The 16656-nt window shown below is 39.7% G+C and overlaps 1 protein-coding gene across 6 annotated transcripts in view; it reads right to left on the reverse strand.

Moving 5' to 3' along the window:
- Positions 1–16656, reverse strand: part of BIRC6 (baculoviral IAP repeat containing 6) — a 407575-nt gene that overhangs the window by 41196 nt on the left and 349723 nt on the right. For all 6 annotated transcript variants that reach the window (XM_089690190.1, XM_089690188.1, XM_089690192.1 and 3 more), the window contains exon 66: positions 12009–12219. In XM_089690190.1, the coding sequence (XP_089546316.1) occupies positions 12009–12219 (211 nt within the window). The remainder of the gene's footprint in view (positions 1–12008; positions 12220–16656) is intronic.

The following is a 16656-nucleotide window of genomic DNA, read 5'->3' on the forward strand; positions in this document are numbered from 1 at the left end:
ACACAAATAGAGCTTTCTTTCGGTGGTATTTGATTACCTGTGTGCTTTTTATTTTTCACGCTATAAACAAAACATTTTTGAAAATTTTGTAGAAAAACAATATTTTGTACTTTCGGCTATAAAAAATACATAGTAAACTCAAAGTTAGTTATAAATTTAGGCCAAAATGTATTCTGCTACATGTTTTTGGTAAAAAAAAATCCCAAAAAGTGTATATTGATTTCTTTGTGTGAAAGTTATAACGTCTACAAACTATGGTATAGATTCGGCAATTTACGCCATTTTGTTTGCTATACAGCGCTGCACTAGTTTAACTGACAATTGCACGGTCATGCAATACAGTACATAAATTAAATTTATGTCCTTTTTTTTCCCCCACACAAATAGAGCTTTCTTTTCATGGTATTTGATCACCTGTGCGCTTTTTATATTTGGTGCTATAAACAAAAACATTTGAGAAAAAAATGTTTAAAAAATTTGTCAAAAAATATCAAAAAAACTAAAATGTTGTCATAAATTTAGGTCAAAATGTATTCTGCTACATGTTTTTTGTTGTTGAATGTGGTGTCTAGTTTATTACTTCTCTGGAATGTCTTTGAACTCAATGAAGGGCTTGGTTTACGCTTTTACGATATCCCAGATTGCACAACTAACAGACAGCTAGGCCCCAGCTCCGTTGGGGGTTCTATAGCTTGGAGCTCTCCTGCTGTGCTTTGGCTGCCTGTGACCTCTGTCATCACTCAGCCCACATGTCACTCCACAGCGAGGGGGGGGGGGGGGGGGATGATTGAAGGAAGCAGCCTGCTTTGGGAGCCAATCATGACAATTCATGTGAAATTATCCAAAGGGACAAGCATGAAAATGTTTCTCATAAGATAACAGAACAACTGATTTTTGTTTATTCGGTACAGTATTCGTCAGAAAAAAAAAAAAATAAGTGACCAAGTCTGCACATGATCGGAAACAAGAAAATAACAACAGGAAGAAGAAAGGGCAACAAAATCTTCCTATACAACAAAAATGCTCCTAAAAATGAAAACAAAAACCCCATTGTTTTCAGGACATGGGGTGAATGACTATGTGTGGAGACTAATGCATTAATACTCAGTGACACTCCAGGTAAAGCCGAAGGTGTGGCAAACAAAGGGGTCACACATACATACTGTAACATCACTTCCGATCACACGCTGGGATGTTGCTACGCACACGGGAAGTTGTACCAAGTCGTACAAGAAATTTCGTATGCTTAATAGCGCTCTTGTATTCGATATGAGCGTTGAATGCAAAAAAAGAACTATCATTCGTCCAATATTCTCATCGTGTGTACTAGACGTTGTCGCAAACGTGCGCATCAGAGATGGACGCGGTTCAACCATTTTGGCTTCAACCTCCATCTTGGTGGAGGAATTGACCCTCCTGATATATGTTATTCCCTCATTCTCGTTCCCCCCTTCCTTCCTGAGAGGCACAGTGACAGATGTGTGTGTGTGTTAAAAGTGTCACAGGCCAGATCCCAGCAGGGAGCCATGTGGTGCCACACTGCATGTGTAATTTCATACCTCGTGAAAAGATAACAGAGCCTTCCCAGGAGTTGAAAGGGATTCTGGGCTAATAAACTTAACTCAGCATAGGTGACAGAATTAGATGAACACTTCTCAAATCAATTTTTCTCCTATGTTTCATATCTTGGAATATGAGAGACGTTAAAACCAGACATCCCGTCAGATGGGCTAGGAGCAGGCGAACCGTTTGATGGATCATTCGAATTATCTCGGACCATCAGGGGAGCCGAAACATAGAACTCGCGAACCGTGCCACATATAATTTCATAATTCATACAGTCATGGCCGAAATTGTTGGCACCCTTGATATTTTTCCTGAAAATCAAGTATTTCACACAAAAAAGGTATTGCATTAACACATGTTTTGCTATACACATGTTTATTCCCTTTGTATGTATTGGAACAAATATAAAACAGAGGCAGAAAAGCAAATATGACATAATGTCACACAAAACCCCAAAAATGGGCTGGACAAAAGTATTGGCACCCTTAACTTAATATTTGGTTGCACACCCTTTGGAAAACATAACTGAAATCAGTCGCTTCCTATAACCATCAATAAGCTTCTGACACCTCTCACCCGGAATTTTGGACCACTCTTCCTTTGCAAACAGCTCCAGGTCTCTCTTATTGGAAGGACACCTTTTCCCAACAGCAATTTTAAGATCTCTCCACAGGTGTTCAATGGGATTTAGATCTGGGCTCATTGCTGGCCACTTCAGAACTCTCCAGCGCTTCTTTGCCATCCATTTCTGAGTGCTTTTTGACGTATGTTTGGGGTCATTGTCCTGCTGGAAGACCCAGGATCTTGGACGCAAACCCAGCTTTCTGACACTGGGCCCTACAGTGCGACCCAAAATCCTTTGGTAATCCTCAGATTTCATGATGCCTTGCACACAGTCAAGGCACCCAGTGCCAGAGGCAGCAAAACAACCCCAAAACATCATTGAACCTCCACCATATTTTACCGTAGGTACTGTGTTTTGTTCTTTGTAGGCCTCATTCCGTTTTCGGTAAACAGTAGAATGATGTGCTTTACCGAAAAGCTCTATCTTGGTCTCATCTGTCCACAAGACGTTTTCCCAGAAGGCTTTTGGCTTACTCAAGTACATTTTGGCAAACTGTAGTCTTGCTTTTTTATGTCTCTGTGTCAGCAGTGGGGTCCTCCTGGGTCTCCTGCCATAGCGTTTCATTTCATTTAAATGTCGACGGATAGTTCGCGCTGACACTGATGCTCCCTGAGCCTGCAGGACAGCTTGAATGTCTTTGGAACATGTTTGGGGCTGCTTATCCACCATCCGGACTATTCTGCGTTGCAATCTTTCATCAATTTTCCTCATCCGTCCACGACCAGGGAGATTAGCTACAGTGCCATGGGTTGCAAACTTCTTGATAATGTTGCGCACTGTGGACAAAGGCAAATCTAGTTCTCTGGAGATGGACTTGTAACCTTGAGATTGTTGATATTTTGCCACAATTTTGGTTCTCAGGTCCTCAGACAGTTCTCGTCTCCTCTTTCTGTTGTCCATGCTTAGTGTGGCACAGACAGACACACAATGCAAAGGTTAAGTGAACGTCTCTCCTTTTTATCTGCTTTCAGGTGTGATTTCTATATTGCCCACACCTGTTACTTGCCCCAGGTGAGTTTACAGGAGCATCACATGCTTGTAACATTCTTATTTATCCGCAGTTGTGAAAGGGTGCCAATACTTTTGTCCAGCCCATTTTTGGAGGTTTGTGTGACATTATGTCGAATTTGCTTTCTTTCCTCCCTTTTTTTGTTTTGTCCCAATACACACAAAGGGAATAAACATGTGTATAGCAAAACATGTGTTAATGCAATACGTTTCGTGAGAAATACATGATTTCCTGGAGAAATATCAAGGGTGCCAACAATTTCGGCCATGACTGTATCTAAATAATCCTCAGGATTATCTGCATAATAAAATACCCGCGGATGGACTGTAGCTTGTGCAGCTGGGAAGTTATGAACCAGAATATGAATTAAGAAAGATGTGGGCTCCAGTTTAGGGTTCCGCCCGACGATCCCTCCCTGCTCAAGGGATTGGTTTGTTACTTCAGAACCACCCCCTGCTGGGAAACTTTAAAACAGGCGGTCAAGCCTAAGGAAGGTAGTATTGAAGACATCTACCATTCCCATTTTTCCATCGTAACAGCGGGAGATCAAAGCACCATTCTGCTCTAAAAAACTTGGATCTGCTTACATCAAAGGGTTACTGGCAAGTAACTTAACCCTTTAACTTCTCTCTGTTATCTCTTTGCTGTGCTATGCTGTTTTCTGTATATATATATATATATATATATATATATCTCTATCTATATCTTAGTTACATCTTCTCTGTAAATATTTTTATTGCACCTGTTTGACCCTTTTAGTAATAAATCTCTCTTTCTGAAAGTGTTGGAACGGTTTCTATAACTCTTAATTGCAATTTACAAATCCCTGCCTTTAAAGAGACGCTAATGTTTGTTTAACTCTCTGTATAACCGGCCTGTGTCAATGACCGGGTTATGCAGACGATTATTTCAATTATTATAGTGTTATAGCGATATTGCGAGTTTCCTCTTTCTCTGATCAAAAAGGAGGTGGTGGCAGTGTGACGGGCTTAATTGCGTAATTAACCTGACCTAGTAGCAATCGCTCAGGTCACAGGTACATAGATTGTAGTCCATTAGCTGGAAAATCTTTGTGCAGGGTGCGGCTGGGCGTGGTATTGTTACGCACGTCACATCGCGGTTTGGATCGGCCAGTCCTTCGGTCACGAGCTTGGTGAGAAGGTTTGGGGTCTGACGCCGCGATTGTGACATATTGGACGTCGCGATCGTGAGATTGTCGCATGCTGGTGGCGGCGATCTTGCGATCCGTGACAGGCGTAAGTGTTACAAAGCAAGATTGTAAAATTTATATTCACTACTAAAAGGAATATGGCACTAGGAATGAATGTAGCACGAAAGCAGATGTGCCTCCCTCTTGATTAACATATTGTGGAGATTTGCACTGTGATAGTAACAAGTCCCCAAATTACCCTTTGTTCACTCAATAGTACTCAAACTCTTTATCATTGTCTACATCCCTACCACTCATTTGTCTACATCCCTACCACTCATTTGTCCCCCAGACTGCAGACAAGAAAACGGACCACACTGGGAAGGATGTGCTTCTATGTCCAGCATAGTCAATTTGAAAAAGGAAAGCAGGGGGCCTGGCAGGAGCACAAAGTATTTTATTTTATGTATTTTCAAATACATATTTTATTAAAATAACTAATTTTAAAATAAATATTTTATTATTTATTAAGTATTTTATTTTATGTATTTTCTACATGCTGCCCCAAATCCACAAGCCAGGAAACCCAGGCAGACCCATCATAACAGGTATGAATACACTCACCGAACAAATCTCAGGCTTTGTAGAAAAAATGTTTAAAACCGTTAGTCAAGAATACTGCTAGTTTCCTGCAAGACACAACTGATTTTTGAACAAGATCAACAGCATACAGCAATTACCATGTAGTAATTTCCCTCACAAGGATGGATTAGCTGCATGTCACAGATCCTTATCCTCACCAAACCACAAAAACACTGCTGAGGATGTTACACAGCTCACTGAATTCATACTTACACACAATTACTTTACATTCAATAAAGACATCTATCTTCACTGTATAGGTACTGCGATGGGAAGTAAAATGGCACCCCAATATGCGAATTTATTTATGGCTGACCTGGAGGAAAAATGACTGAACAGCATGGAACAAAAACCATACAGATACTATCGCTATATTGATGATATTTTCATCATAAGGACAGAAGAATATCTAAAACAATTTTACTCACTGATCAACACTTTTCATCCATCAAACTAAAAATGGAATACTCAAACACACACGTCAACTTCCTAGACACCACAGTTTACATCAGGGATGATACGCTTCATACCTCAATATACAGGAAACCCACTGACAGATGCAACTATCTCCACAGTTCTAGCTTTCACCCCCAACACTCGAAACGTGCCATCATACACAGTCAGGCCATTACATACCACCGAATATGTTCTGACCCAAGAGACAGAGATAAACATCTCGGGACACAAGCAGACTCCTTCCATAAGAAAGGTTACAAGGACAAAACTATCAACAACAGCATAAACACAGCCTTGAGAACCTGAAGAGAAAATCTACTTCAGTACAAAGAGAAAAAAACAAACAACCGTGTACCTCTATTAACCACATACAACCCAGCACTAGAAGGAATGAGAAAAATAATCAAAGTTTTACAACCCATCATAACAGAGGATGGAACTCTGAAAGAAATATTCCAGCAACCACCAATACTGGCCTTCAGACAACCCCCCAACCTCAGAAATAAACTAATCAGTAGGAAACTTCCTTCTGATGATGATGTCACAAATAATGGAAACAAACCCTGCAATAAAAAACGCTGCAAACTGTGCAACCAAATCAATCCATCAAAAAGTGTCAGACACTCAAAAGGGATCTTCATTATCTCCAGATCATACAGCTGCACCTCCAGTAATGTTGTGTACCTTATCCAGTGCAGAAAATGTAGCAAAGGATCTTACGTTGGCGAAACAGGACAGAAGTTGCAAACAAGGATGAATTTACACAGACATACCATCAAGGAACATAAAGAAGATTACTTTTGCACACCTGTGGGACACCATTTCGCACAACCAGACCACACTTTGTGAGACCTCAATATTTTAGTTCTTAAAGGAAATTTCAAATCCATTCAGGAAAGAAAAACTTTTGAACTAAGAATGATAATTCTATTTGACACAAGAGATAACGGCCTTAATTTGGACATGGGATTCCTCAATCATTATCCAACAGTTTTATGACTATAACCTCAAGCATGACTCCCTCTGTGAGTGTTCTCTCCCACCCCCCCAGTCTTTGCTTTTGCTGTGTCTTGTCTCTAGTCTTTTTTTTTTTTTTTTTTCATCCCCCACATCTCTCCTAACATTCTGCTAAAACTGAGTAGTACTGCCTGGACCTTGAAGAAGGGGACATTCCCCGAAATCTTGTCCTCAAAATTGTATGTGCAAATAAAAAAAGTATCACGGACAGTACTCAATTGTTTCTTATACAAAGGAAGAAATACAAAGAGCAGGATACTTTTTCGTACAAGTGCATGATACAGCAGACACATCAGGAATATGAAATGTTAGGGTAACATACAGTATCACAGTACACCTCTCACATTTTTATTTTATTATATCTTTTCATGTGACAACACTGAAGAAATGACACTTTGCTACAATGTAAAGTAGTGAGTGTACAGCTTGTATAACAGTGTAAATTTGCTGTCCCCTCAGAATAACTCAACACACAGCCATTAACCACTTGCCTACCAGGCACTTATACCCCATTCCTGCCCAGGCCAATTTTCAGCGCTGTCACACTTTGAGTGACAATTGGGTGGTCATGCAACACTGCACCCATATTACATTTTTATCATTTTTTTTTCACACAACTGGAGCTTTCTTTAAACAAAAAATTGAGCTAAAATTGTCTTTGTTTCGATTATAAAATTCTGCAAACAGGTAATTTTTCTCCTTCACTGATGTGCATTGATGAGGCAGCACTGATGGGCACCGATAGGCGGCACTGATATGCAACAATGATGGGCACTGATATGCAACAATGATGGGCACTGACTGGTGTCACTGCTGGGCACTGATCATCAGTGCCCTGATGATCAGTGCCGATCCCTCCTCTGAAACTATCTGGTTATCGGCAGTACTTTCCTCACGCTGTGATAGCATGAGGAAAGTGCAGTCGGCAACTGCATTTACTGGTGATCTGCTGTGTCATTGGACATGGCTGATCACGTGGTAAAAGGCCACTGTGATTGGCCTTTTACCACCTCACGTGATCAGCTGTGTCTGTAGGACACAGCGATCATGGAAATCGTCGGGGCGCGCAGGAGGGCATGTTCTGGGAGGACGTCATATGACACCCTCCCAGAACTGGCCGGCCGCAGTGAAGCCGCCATTCGGCTATCTGCAGTCAGCAAGTGGTTAATGTCTAAACAGCTGGCAACAAAGGTGAGTACGCAATTAGCCATTTTCCCTCCCTGGTGTCATATGACTCAGTGTTACAAGGTATCAGGTGTGAATGGGGAGCAGGTGTGTTAAATTTGGTGTTATCGCTCTCACTCTTACTGGTCACTAGAAGTTCAACATGGCACCTCATGGCAAAACTCTCTGAGGATCTGGAAAAAAGAAAAAAAATTTGTTGCTCTACATAAAGATGGCCTAGGCTATAAGAAGATTGCCAAGACCCTGAAACTGAGCTGCAGAATGGTGGTAACTGAGCTGCAGCAGTACAGGCCTCGCCATGGTCGACCAAAGAAGTTGAGTGCATGTGCTCAGCGTCATATCCACAGATTGTCTTTGGGAAATAGACGTATGAATGCTGCCAGCATTGCTGCAAAGGTTGAAGGGGTGGGGGGGTCAGCCTGTCAGTGGACACCTTGGGTTCAAATGGACATTTTCACTTAAGGGTGTACTCACTTTTGTTGCCAGAGGTTTAGACATTAATGGCTGTTTGTGGAGTTATTTTGAGGGGACAGCAAATTTACACTGTTATACAAGCTATATACTACTACTTTACCATTGTAGCAAAGTGTCATTTCTTCAGTGTTGTCACAAGAAAAGATATAATAAAATATTTACAAAAATGTGAGGGGTGTACTCACTTCTGTGAGATACTGTACATACATACACTTTAATGCAACCAGCTCTTCTCCCACTGTCTGCACTACATCCTCCTACAGCTTTCTTTTCACTGTACATACTGTATCATATCACTTCGGAGCCTGTGTACACTGAACTCCAGCTTGATCTCTCAGCACAATACCATCTCCACTACACAATCTGGTCCCTGTGCTTTGCAAGGTACCGTAAAACTATGATCCCTCAGCTGCAGTCTTGTCACTGGTTTTGTTTTCTAGGCATTTTGCACCCCTAATCTTCCACAGTGCTATCATTTTTGCATTTCTTCACTGGCCCTTTGTGAAGACATCTTCCAAATAAATGTAAAATTTGACACAAAATCTCATATCCTGCATATGCTAAACTTTGTCTCTCTAACTGAAACCACTCCAATGGCCAAGTCCCACCCTTTGTTAAAAGTGTGTTATGTGCAGCTGTATCACAAATTTACACAGAAGGATAAAAGGAAATGACAGTTCATACATGACCCTTTGCCCACACTTTCCTTTCCATGCCTTCTCTGTCCCTTCCAATTTTCCATGGTCAACTGTTGCTCCTCTCTATTTAAAATACAGCTTTCACTCTAACTCCTCTACGCCTGTTGGTCCACAATCAGCCTTCTGAGATGGCACACATGATCAAGCAACGGGGGAGATTTACTGAAACTGGAGCACTCAGAATCTGCTACATCTGTGCATGGTAGCCAATCCACTTCTAACTTTAGCTTGTTCAAATAAGCTTTGACAATAAAACCTGACTGGTTTCTATGCACCAGAGCTGCACCAGATTTGGCACTCTCCAGTTTTAGTAAACCTCCCCAATGTGTCCAGTTAAAATAATGCCTGATTAGGAACCACTGCACATCAGTGTGTTTATTCACTCAGAGACCAAAAATTATATAGACTAAATCAACCTGTTTATGAGCCATTTGCTTGAAACAAGAAAAAAGGCACATCACACCACAATCAAAACAATGTCTTTCAAAAACAAAGCACGCAATAACATGATTATCCAAACCAATATTTTACTATATTTATCTATCCCTGAATAACATGCTGGTGGAGATTTTCAACAGGGGAAAGAGATTTTCTCTAAGCATAATCATAGAAAATCCTATTCATGTAAAGGGGAAACAAAACCTTAAGTTCCAATTCATCTAACTTGGAGAACTTTTTCAAATAGCAAATGTTAATTAATATAACAAAACAGACTACTTGACCCTAGCAAAACTATAAAGTAGATAATCTAGCTCTAATTAGACACTATTAGTAAACCACACTCAATGACATCTTCTATGGGTGGTCAGATCATAAAGACTGGTTCTTGGATAAACATACCTACAGAATCACTTCATTTTGTGCCAGTACTGATCCGTGTATAGTAGAGAAAGGCTAATCCTTAAAGTGTTACTAAACCCACAACAGTAAAATCAGTCTGTATATGCAGTAAAGCATGCTTGTTATACTAACTGTAGGACCTAAGGGGTTAATCCTCTGAATTGTGTAAAAAGGCTGTTTGATCCTTTCTTCTCTGTTCCTCCCCTTTTTCAAGCGACCACCACTTATCTCCAGACTGAACCGTAGGCATGCACATGCTCAGTTTGGTGTATATTGCTAGAGAGGTTTTTTTTTCTTGTGAGAGTGCATGTGATCAACACAGGGTCAATCAGCACTGTCCAGACAGAGGTCAGGGGATTTCCATCCTCCTAGAGCAGAAAGAACAATCCTCGTACAAGCTTTAGCTAGAGCTTGGCTGGACACAGATAGAAGCCACAAGACTGCTTTAACTGCTGATGAGAAAAGGTATTTAGCAGTTTATATTTACGAAAAGAATTGCACTTCCATGTTCTGTGGGAGACCAGATATAGTGGATACAGGGTCCTGGGTTTAGTAACACTTTAAACTGCAAAAGTCAAAAGCCTAATACATGGAAATCATAACTTCTGCTGGACGTGTTACAGAATTAGTTCTCTTAGATGGTGGGGAGCAGTCACTGAAATAAGATACAGAATGGAAACATGCTGTATGCAGCTGCCAATCCAAGAGGTAGAGGTTGTGGCTATCACTGTGGGACATCATTTTACAATGATGTGAAGGTGGTCATGAGAACATTCTAAGTGCTGTATGGAGACAAGGGAGTGAGGAATGCTAGGACCTTTAGTACTACAGAGACACAAGATAGGCAAAATGTGGCTGCTGAAATAACTTGTAAGAACACACAATATGACAGCGAGTGCTGCTTTAACCATCTTCCTAATGCCGTATTGTACTAGAAAAAACCCCCCAAAAAACTAACAGAAGTGAAAATGTTAATTTCTGTAATTTATAAACATCCTTCCAGAAATAGCTCTTGGGTGGCCCAGTGCTCCCATTAAAGGGGTATTAAACCTAAGAACAAATATGTAGTATACTGCAGCTTAAAAAACAAAACTAAATTCTCAAGGTCCTGTTTAAATTTCTTACAATTAGTGGTATCAGAATTGGACTCGAGAAAAAAAATAAAAACCTTGATTTGGACTCAAACGAACCACTCTATTCAAAATACATTAATATTTCTCAGAAAGGGAAAAGAAAACTGATATCATCTCAACATAATTTATTGCACAAAACCAAAAATAAGCACAATTTGGTCAAGAAACTTTAAGTCCCCGATCACACCGATATGATTTTTAAATTGTGTGACTTCCAGTGAAGTTGCACGATTTCAAAGTCGGATGTCATTCCAACTTCAGGTGAGACTTGCAAGACACATGTCTATGCAAGTCGCCCTTGAAGTAGTGCATGCGCTGCTTTCAAAATCAGTGCAATTCCAACCAAATCAATAGGGTACAACTTGCCATGCAATTTGAAACTCGCATGGCATAAAGAAAAAAAAACTACTCTTGTAGCAAACCAATTCTTAGTTGTGGTGGCTGCAGTCGTTTTTTTTTCAGGGTCTTATTCTCCTTTATTTCACTTCTCAAGGGGGTTCAAGTCATACTAGTACATTTTGACAGATTTGCCGTAAAGAGAAGCCCTCCAGAGGCGCAATGCCACCGAGGTCGGCCCTTCAATCTTCACCAAGTCTTTCGTCCAGGTTTGGGGGCTCCAGCTTTTTGAATGGCCGGGCCACGATGACGTCACTCCTGCGTACGTGTGTGGGAGTCATGTTTGGAACAGCACTCTCAATAGACGGCATAATCTAGAATGCTGTCCAAACATGTGCCGGTGATGTTACTAGCCTCTACAAATATGAATATCTCCTAAACGTGTATCCGTTTCACATTTGTTGAGGCCGGTGAAGTCACTGGTGCATGTGTACTGTGTTCTGAATGGACGTCATACTGGAGTATGCCATCCATTCAGAGCACTGTGCTGAGACTGACTCCTGCACGTATTACAGCCCGGCCATTCAAACGGGTAATACAAGCTCACAGCAGCAGCCACAAGCTTGCTTTAGAAGTTAATCTGAAGCCTCCCTTCTTTTGATTCAGAAGTGATGTGGATGGTTTTAAAGCTACTCAATAATTTATAAAGACCTTGGTGGTGGCTACTTTAGATACAAATAGTGCTTAGTGTAGTTCTCCTTTAATACAGTACATCAATGATGAATGTAAAATATTTTTCTTATACCATAAGCAAAGACAATCTTGTACAAAATGTATAGTTTAATATGGGCATTTTATTAGTAATACAATAGTCTACCTTAATCTGTTGGTATATGTGTCCACACAAGTTTTCATTTTTGCCAGTAAGGTGCCTACAGATGCTTGCGATTCTGTTTGTTCCTCCTCCTCTTCTCCATTAGCTCCAGACAGTGGAAGCAGCAGTGGTACCAGTGCTACACATGAAGCGATGGCTCGAAGCAGCTCCAATAGAGCTCGATACAAAGGCACATGTCTAGCCATATCCAACACTGAAAATTAAAACAAGGGTACAAATTTAAAAATTGTTGTAATGTCCTTGTTAAACATCATCTTCAACCACCTAAAAGAGCAAATGCCACTGACCCCATGCTTACCAGTAGGGAGATGTCCTCACAGACCTCCTGTCCTACTGTTTCACACAAGATACATTTTGCTGCAAGATAAATTTTCCTGATCCTTCTCAGAATGCATTCTCCATATATTCTTATGATGAATGCAATAGAGAGCAACCAGAAAATTCAGTTCACATCAGATCTCAGTGTAACAGAGAACATAATTATAGACAATATTAAAGACTTAAACACCTAACCTTTTAAATGAATGAATAACCATTCATTACCATTATATTTTTAATATTCACATATTTTCACAATAGGCGTATGTCTAACACAATACTGATTAAAGTAATTAAGGTCTACAGATGCAGAGAGCAGCAGTAACACATTGCACCATGTACTGAGACAAAACATATATGATGGACATGTGCGGTAGTGCACCACAACACACGCCAAAGCAATACTGCCCAATGTGGTGCAAAGAAGGGTACATTATGTTTATTGAATCCTTCTGCCATGTTAAGGTACAACATAACGCATAGATCTATATGGGCCCTTCTATCAATCAGTATTTTTCACTCAAAGTAAACATTTTTTAGCAAGCTGCAAAATTTTAGAATGTGTCACAGAGTTTCTTATAATTGACTGGGAGCATAACTTAATTTTTGAAAATGCTACAGTATATTGGCCACACACATACACACTTAAAACAGTATTAATTCCAGACTAAAACACAGTAAAAGATGGATTTAGACTAGAAATCACTAACACAAATTATGATGGCCTTTTCAGATTATAGCTGCCGCTATGCTAACCCTGTAATGCTTTTTGCTAATACCAGTTATTGCATTACACAATGAAACACTTGTGCTATTATTGATTTTTAGTGAATGGAAGTTAATAATTGTTAGCAGTTTGAATTCTCAAATACCAAGCTGTGACCTTGTGTAAGCTCCTTTTCCCTTTGCCTCAAGCACCACAAATTACAAGTGTTAAAGTGAATACAGCGTGGAAGAAAGTGCCACAGAGAAGCAAAGGTATATGGTTTTATTACATGCTGTTAAATAACACACAGGTAATCAATACCACCAACATAGGCTGCTGTCATTGTGTTTTAAAGGATATTCAGTCACCCTAAAAAAAGGGAGTTTTGTTTACTATAAGGATATACAAAGCAAAAAACGAAATCAATAAACGAGGATGCATAAATAGCTCAATATAATTATATTCAACTCTTTTCTTATTGATTACAACAAGGCAGACAAGAACACAGACATCCATAGGTTCACAGTGGTACATGAACAGACAAAAAAACTGTATCAATGATACAATCACAATATTCGGTTAAGGAAGTATGAACCATGGGGGGGGTTTGGGGAGGAGAGGGAAGAGAAAAACTATTAGAACTTGTGGATTCAGAATATTTGAAAATACCAAAAGTAGCTAGGATAGTCTTGTGTCAGTTGTACTCCAAAAAAGGTAAATGCCATCAAATTTCAACTGTACACTTAGGGTGAAGTGCCCACATGGAGAATCTTCTCTCCATATCACACTGGAGACTTAGGTTAGCGACCACTCTTGAAAATGATGGGAATTTAGAGGTTTTCCATGAACTAGTTACATTATTCTTGGCTGAGTACAATAGGTGTATAATAATAATTTGAAGTTCTGGTGAGAACCTGTCAATCCCTATGTGTAAGTGTGCCAAGTCTGGGGTAGGGGGTATTACCATACCAGCAATTTCTGATTTTTTTTTTTTTTTTTTTTTTTTAATACGCTGTTCCAAAATGATCTGATAGACTTGCAGGACCAAATAATATGGTATAAGGAGCCTTCTCCGCATTGACTCCAGCATTGTGGAGATGTGTTCGGGTAGATTCTGGTTAGTCTATATGGTGTTCAGTACCATTGATGTAATAATTTAATGAAGGATTCCCAGCGTGTGGCACAGCGGGAGGCTTTATATGTGGTGGTAAAGGCTCTCTTCCATGCTTGGTCTGGGAAGTTTTGGGAGAAGAGTGTTTCACAGTTGGTTATTGATGTAGTTTTAAAATTACGTTTCACATCTAAGATGAGTGAATAGAATAGTGAGATGCCTTTGCCTGGGTAGTTAGACCTATTTAGGAAATGAAGAGCTGGGACAGGGAGTGTAGTGGTACACAGGATATTACTGGATTTTAGACAGTGTGATACAAAGAAGTATGTAAATTAGTCTTTGGAGGTTAGTGGATACTTTTGTTGCAGTTGGTGAAAGGTGGTAGCTCAATATAATTAATAGCTGTGTGATTTTTATTTATTTACTGTAGATAAAACCTTGGCGTTTCATGTTAATATATTAAAATAATTCTTCAGTAGTTAACTTCGCAATGGCAGTGCTATATCAGTGGGCCTCTGTCTGTGATGAGCTGCAGGGATACAGAAGAGCTACACAAGGACCAATTTTATGACCAATAGGCAAGGTTAGAAATAACGTGTACTGGACAAGAGAAGTACGGATTCTAAATATGATGGAACTGTAGAAAAAAACCCTGGTCTGAAGATTAGGAATTTACTTCATTTTTGTGATCAAATTACATGCTACCCTGGTTGGTCTTACTGTTGTATCTAACTTGTTTCTGAAAACCAATTCAGGATTTCATTACTAATAACGAGTGTTCTGAAGTCTAACTGAAAATACAGTGCTTTGAAAAAGTATCCATACCGCTTGAAATTTTCCACATTTTGTCTCATACAACCAAAAACATAAATGTATTTGATTGGGATTTTATGTGATAGACCAACACAAAGTGGCACATAATTATGAAGTGAAAGGAAAATCATAAATGGTTTTCAAAATTTTTTACAAATAAATATCTGAAGAGTGTAGTGTGCATTTGTATTTGGCCACCCTGATTCAATACTTTGTAGAACCACGTTTCGCTGCAATTACAGCTGCAAGTCTTTTGGGGAGGTCTCTACCAGCTTTGCACATCTAGAGAGTGAAATTTTTGCGCATTCTTCTTTACAAAATAGCTCAAGCTCTGTCAAATTGGATGGAAACCATTTGAACAGCAATTTTCAAGTCTTGCCACAGATTCTCATTTGCATTTAGGTCTGGACTTTGACTGGGCCATTCTAACACATGAATATGCTTTGATCTAAACCATTCCATTGTAGCTCTAGCTGTATGTTTATGGTCGTTGTCCAGCTGGAAGGTGAACCTCCGTCCCAGTCTCAAGTCTTTTGCAGATGCCAACAGGTTTTCTGTTAAGATTGCCCTGTATTTGGCTCCATCCATCTTCCCATCAACTCTGATCAGCTTCCCTGTACCTGCTGGAAAAAAGAATTCCCATGACATGCTGCCACCACATTTCAGGGTGGAGAAAGTGTGTTCAGGGTGATGTTCAGTGTTAGTTTCCACCACACACAATGTTTGCTTTTAGGCCAAAAAGTTCAATTTTGGTCTCATCTGACCAGACCACCTTCTACGTTTGCCGTGTCCCACTACATAGCTTCTCGCAAACTGCAAACGGGACTTCTTATGGCTTTCTTCTTGACACTCTTTTAGAAATTTAGAGTGCACAACTAACACCTGAGCTGTGGATCTCTGCAGCTCCTCAAGTGTTACCATGGGTCTCTTGTCTGCTTCTCTGATTAATACTCTCCTTGCCCGGCCTGTCAGTTTAGGTGGAAGGCCATGGTAGGTTTGCAGTTGTGCCATACTCTTTAAATTTTTGGATGATGGATTGAACAGTACTTCGTGAGATGTTCAAAGCTTGGGATTTTTTTTTTTTTTTTATAACTTAACCCTGCGTTAAACTTCTCTAAAACTTTACCCATGACCTGTCTGGTGTGTTCTTTGGCCTTCATGGTGCTGGTTGCTTACTAATGTTCTAAAACATCTGTATTTATATGAAGATTAAATTACACACAGGTGAACTTTATTTACTAAATTGGGTGACTTCTGAGGGCACTTGGTTCCACTAGATTTTAGTATGGGGTAATCAGAGTAAAGGGAACTGAATACAAATGTACGCCACACTTTTCAGATATTTATTTGTCAAGGGGTATGCATACTTTTTCAAGGCACTGTATACTCTGAATGTCAACATTGTAAAAGATTTCATATACCCAAATTGCAGTGACTTTAATTTTGTACCAATAAACACTATATTCTAATAGGCAGAAGTCAAGCCTAAACTGTGTTCAGAGAAAAAAAACTGTAAAATAAATGCATAAATAAATATTAAAAAGAAAAAATACCTAGGTCAAGTAAGGATCAAAGGTCAAGGGGTCAGGGCCAAAGGTCAAACTCAGTATATTTTGGGCACGATTCTCTTTTTAGTATCAGTTAGTGTCAGTGTGTTTTAGGTAGAACGAAACAAAAATAGC

Source organism: Staurois parvus, unplaced genomic scaffold (assembly GCF_062004578.1).
Source record: "Staurois parvus isolate SC_StPar_1 unplaced genomic scaffold, SC_StPar_1.0 ptg000520l, whole genome shotgun sequence".
Lineage (NCBI taxonomy): Eukaryota > Metazoa > Chordata > Amphibia > Anura > Ranidae > Staurois > Staurois parvus.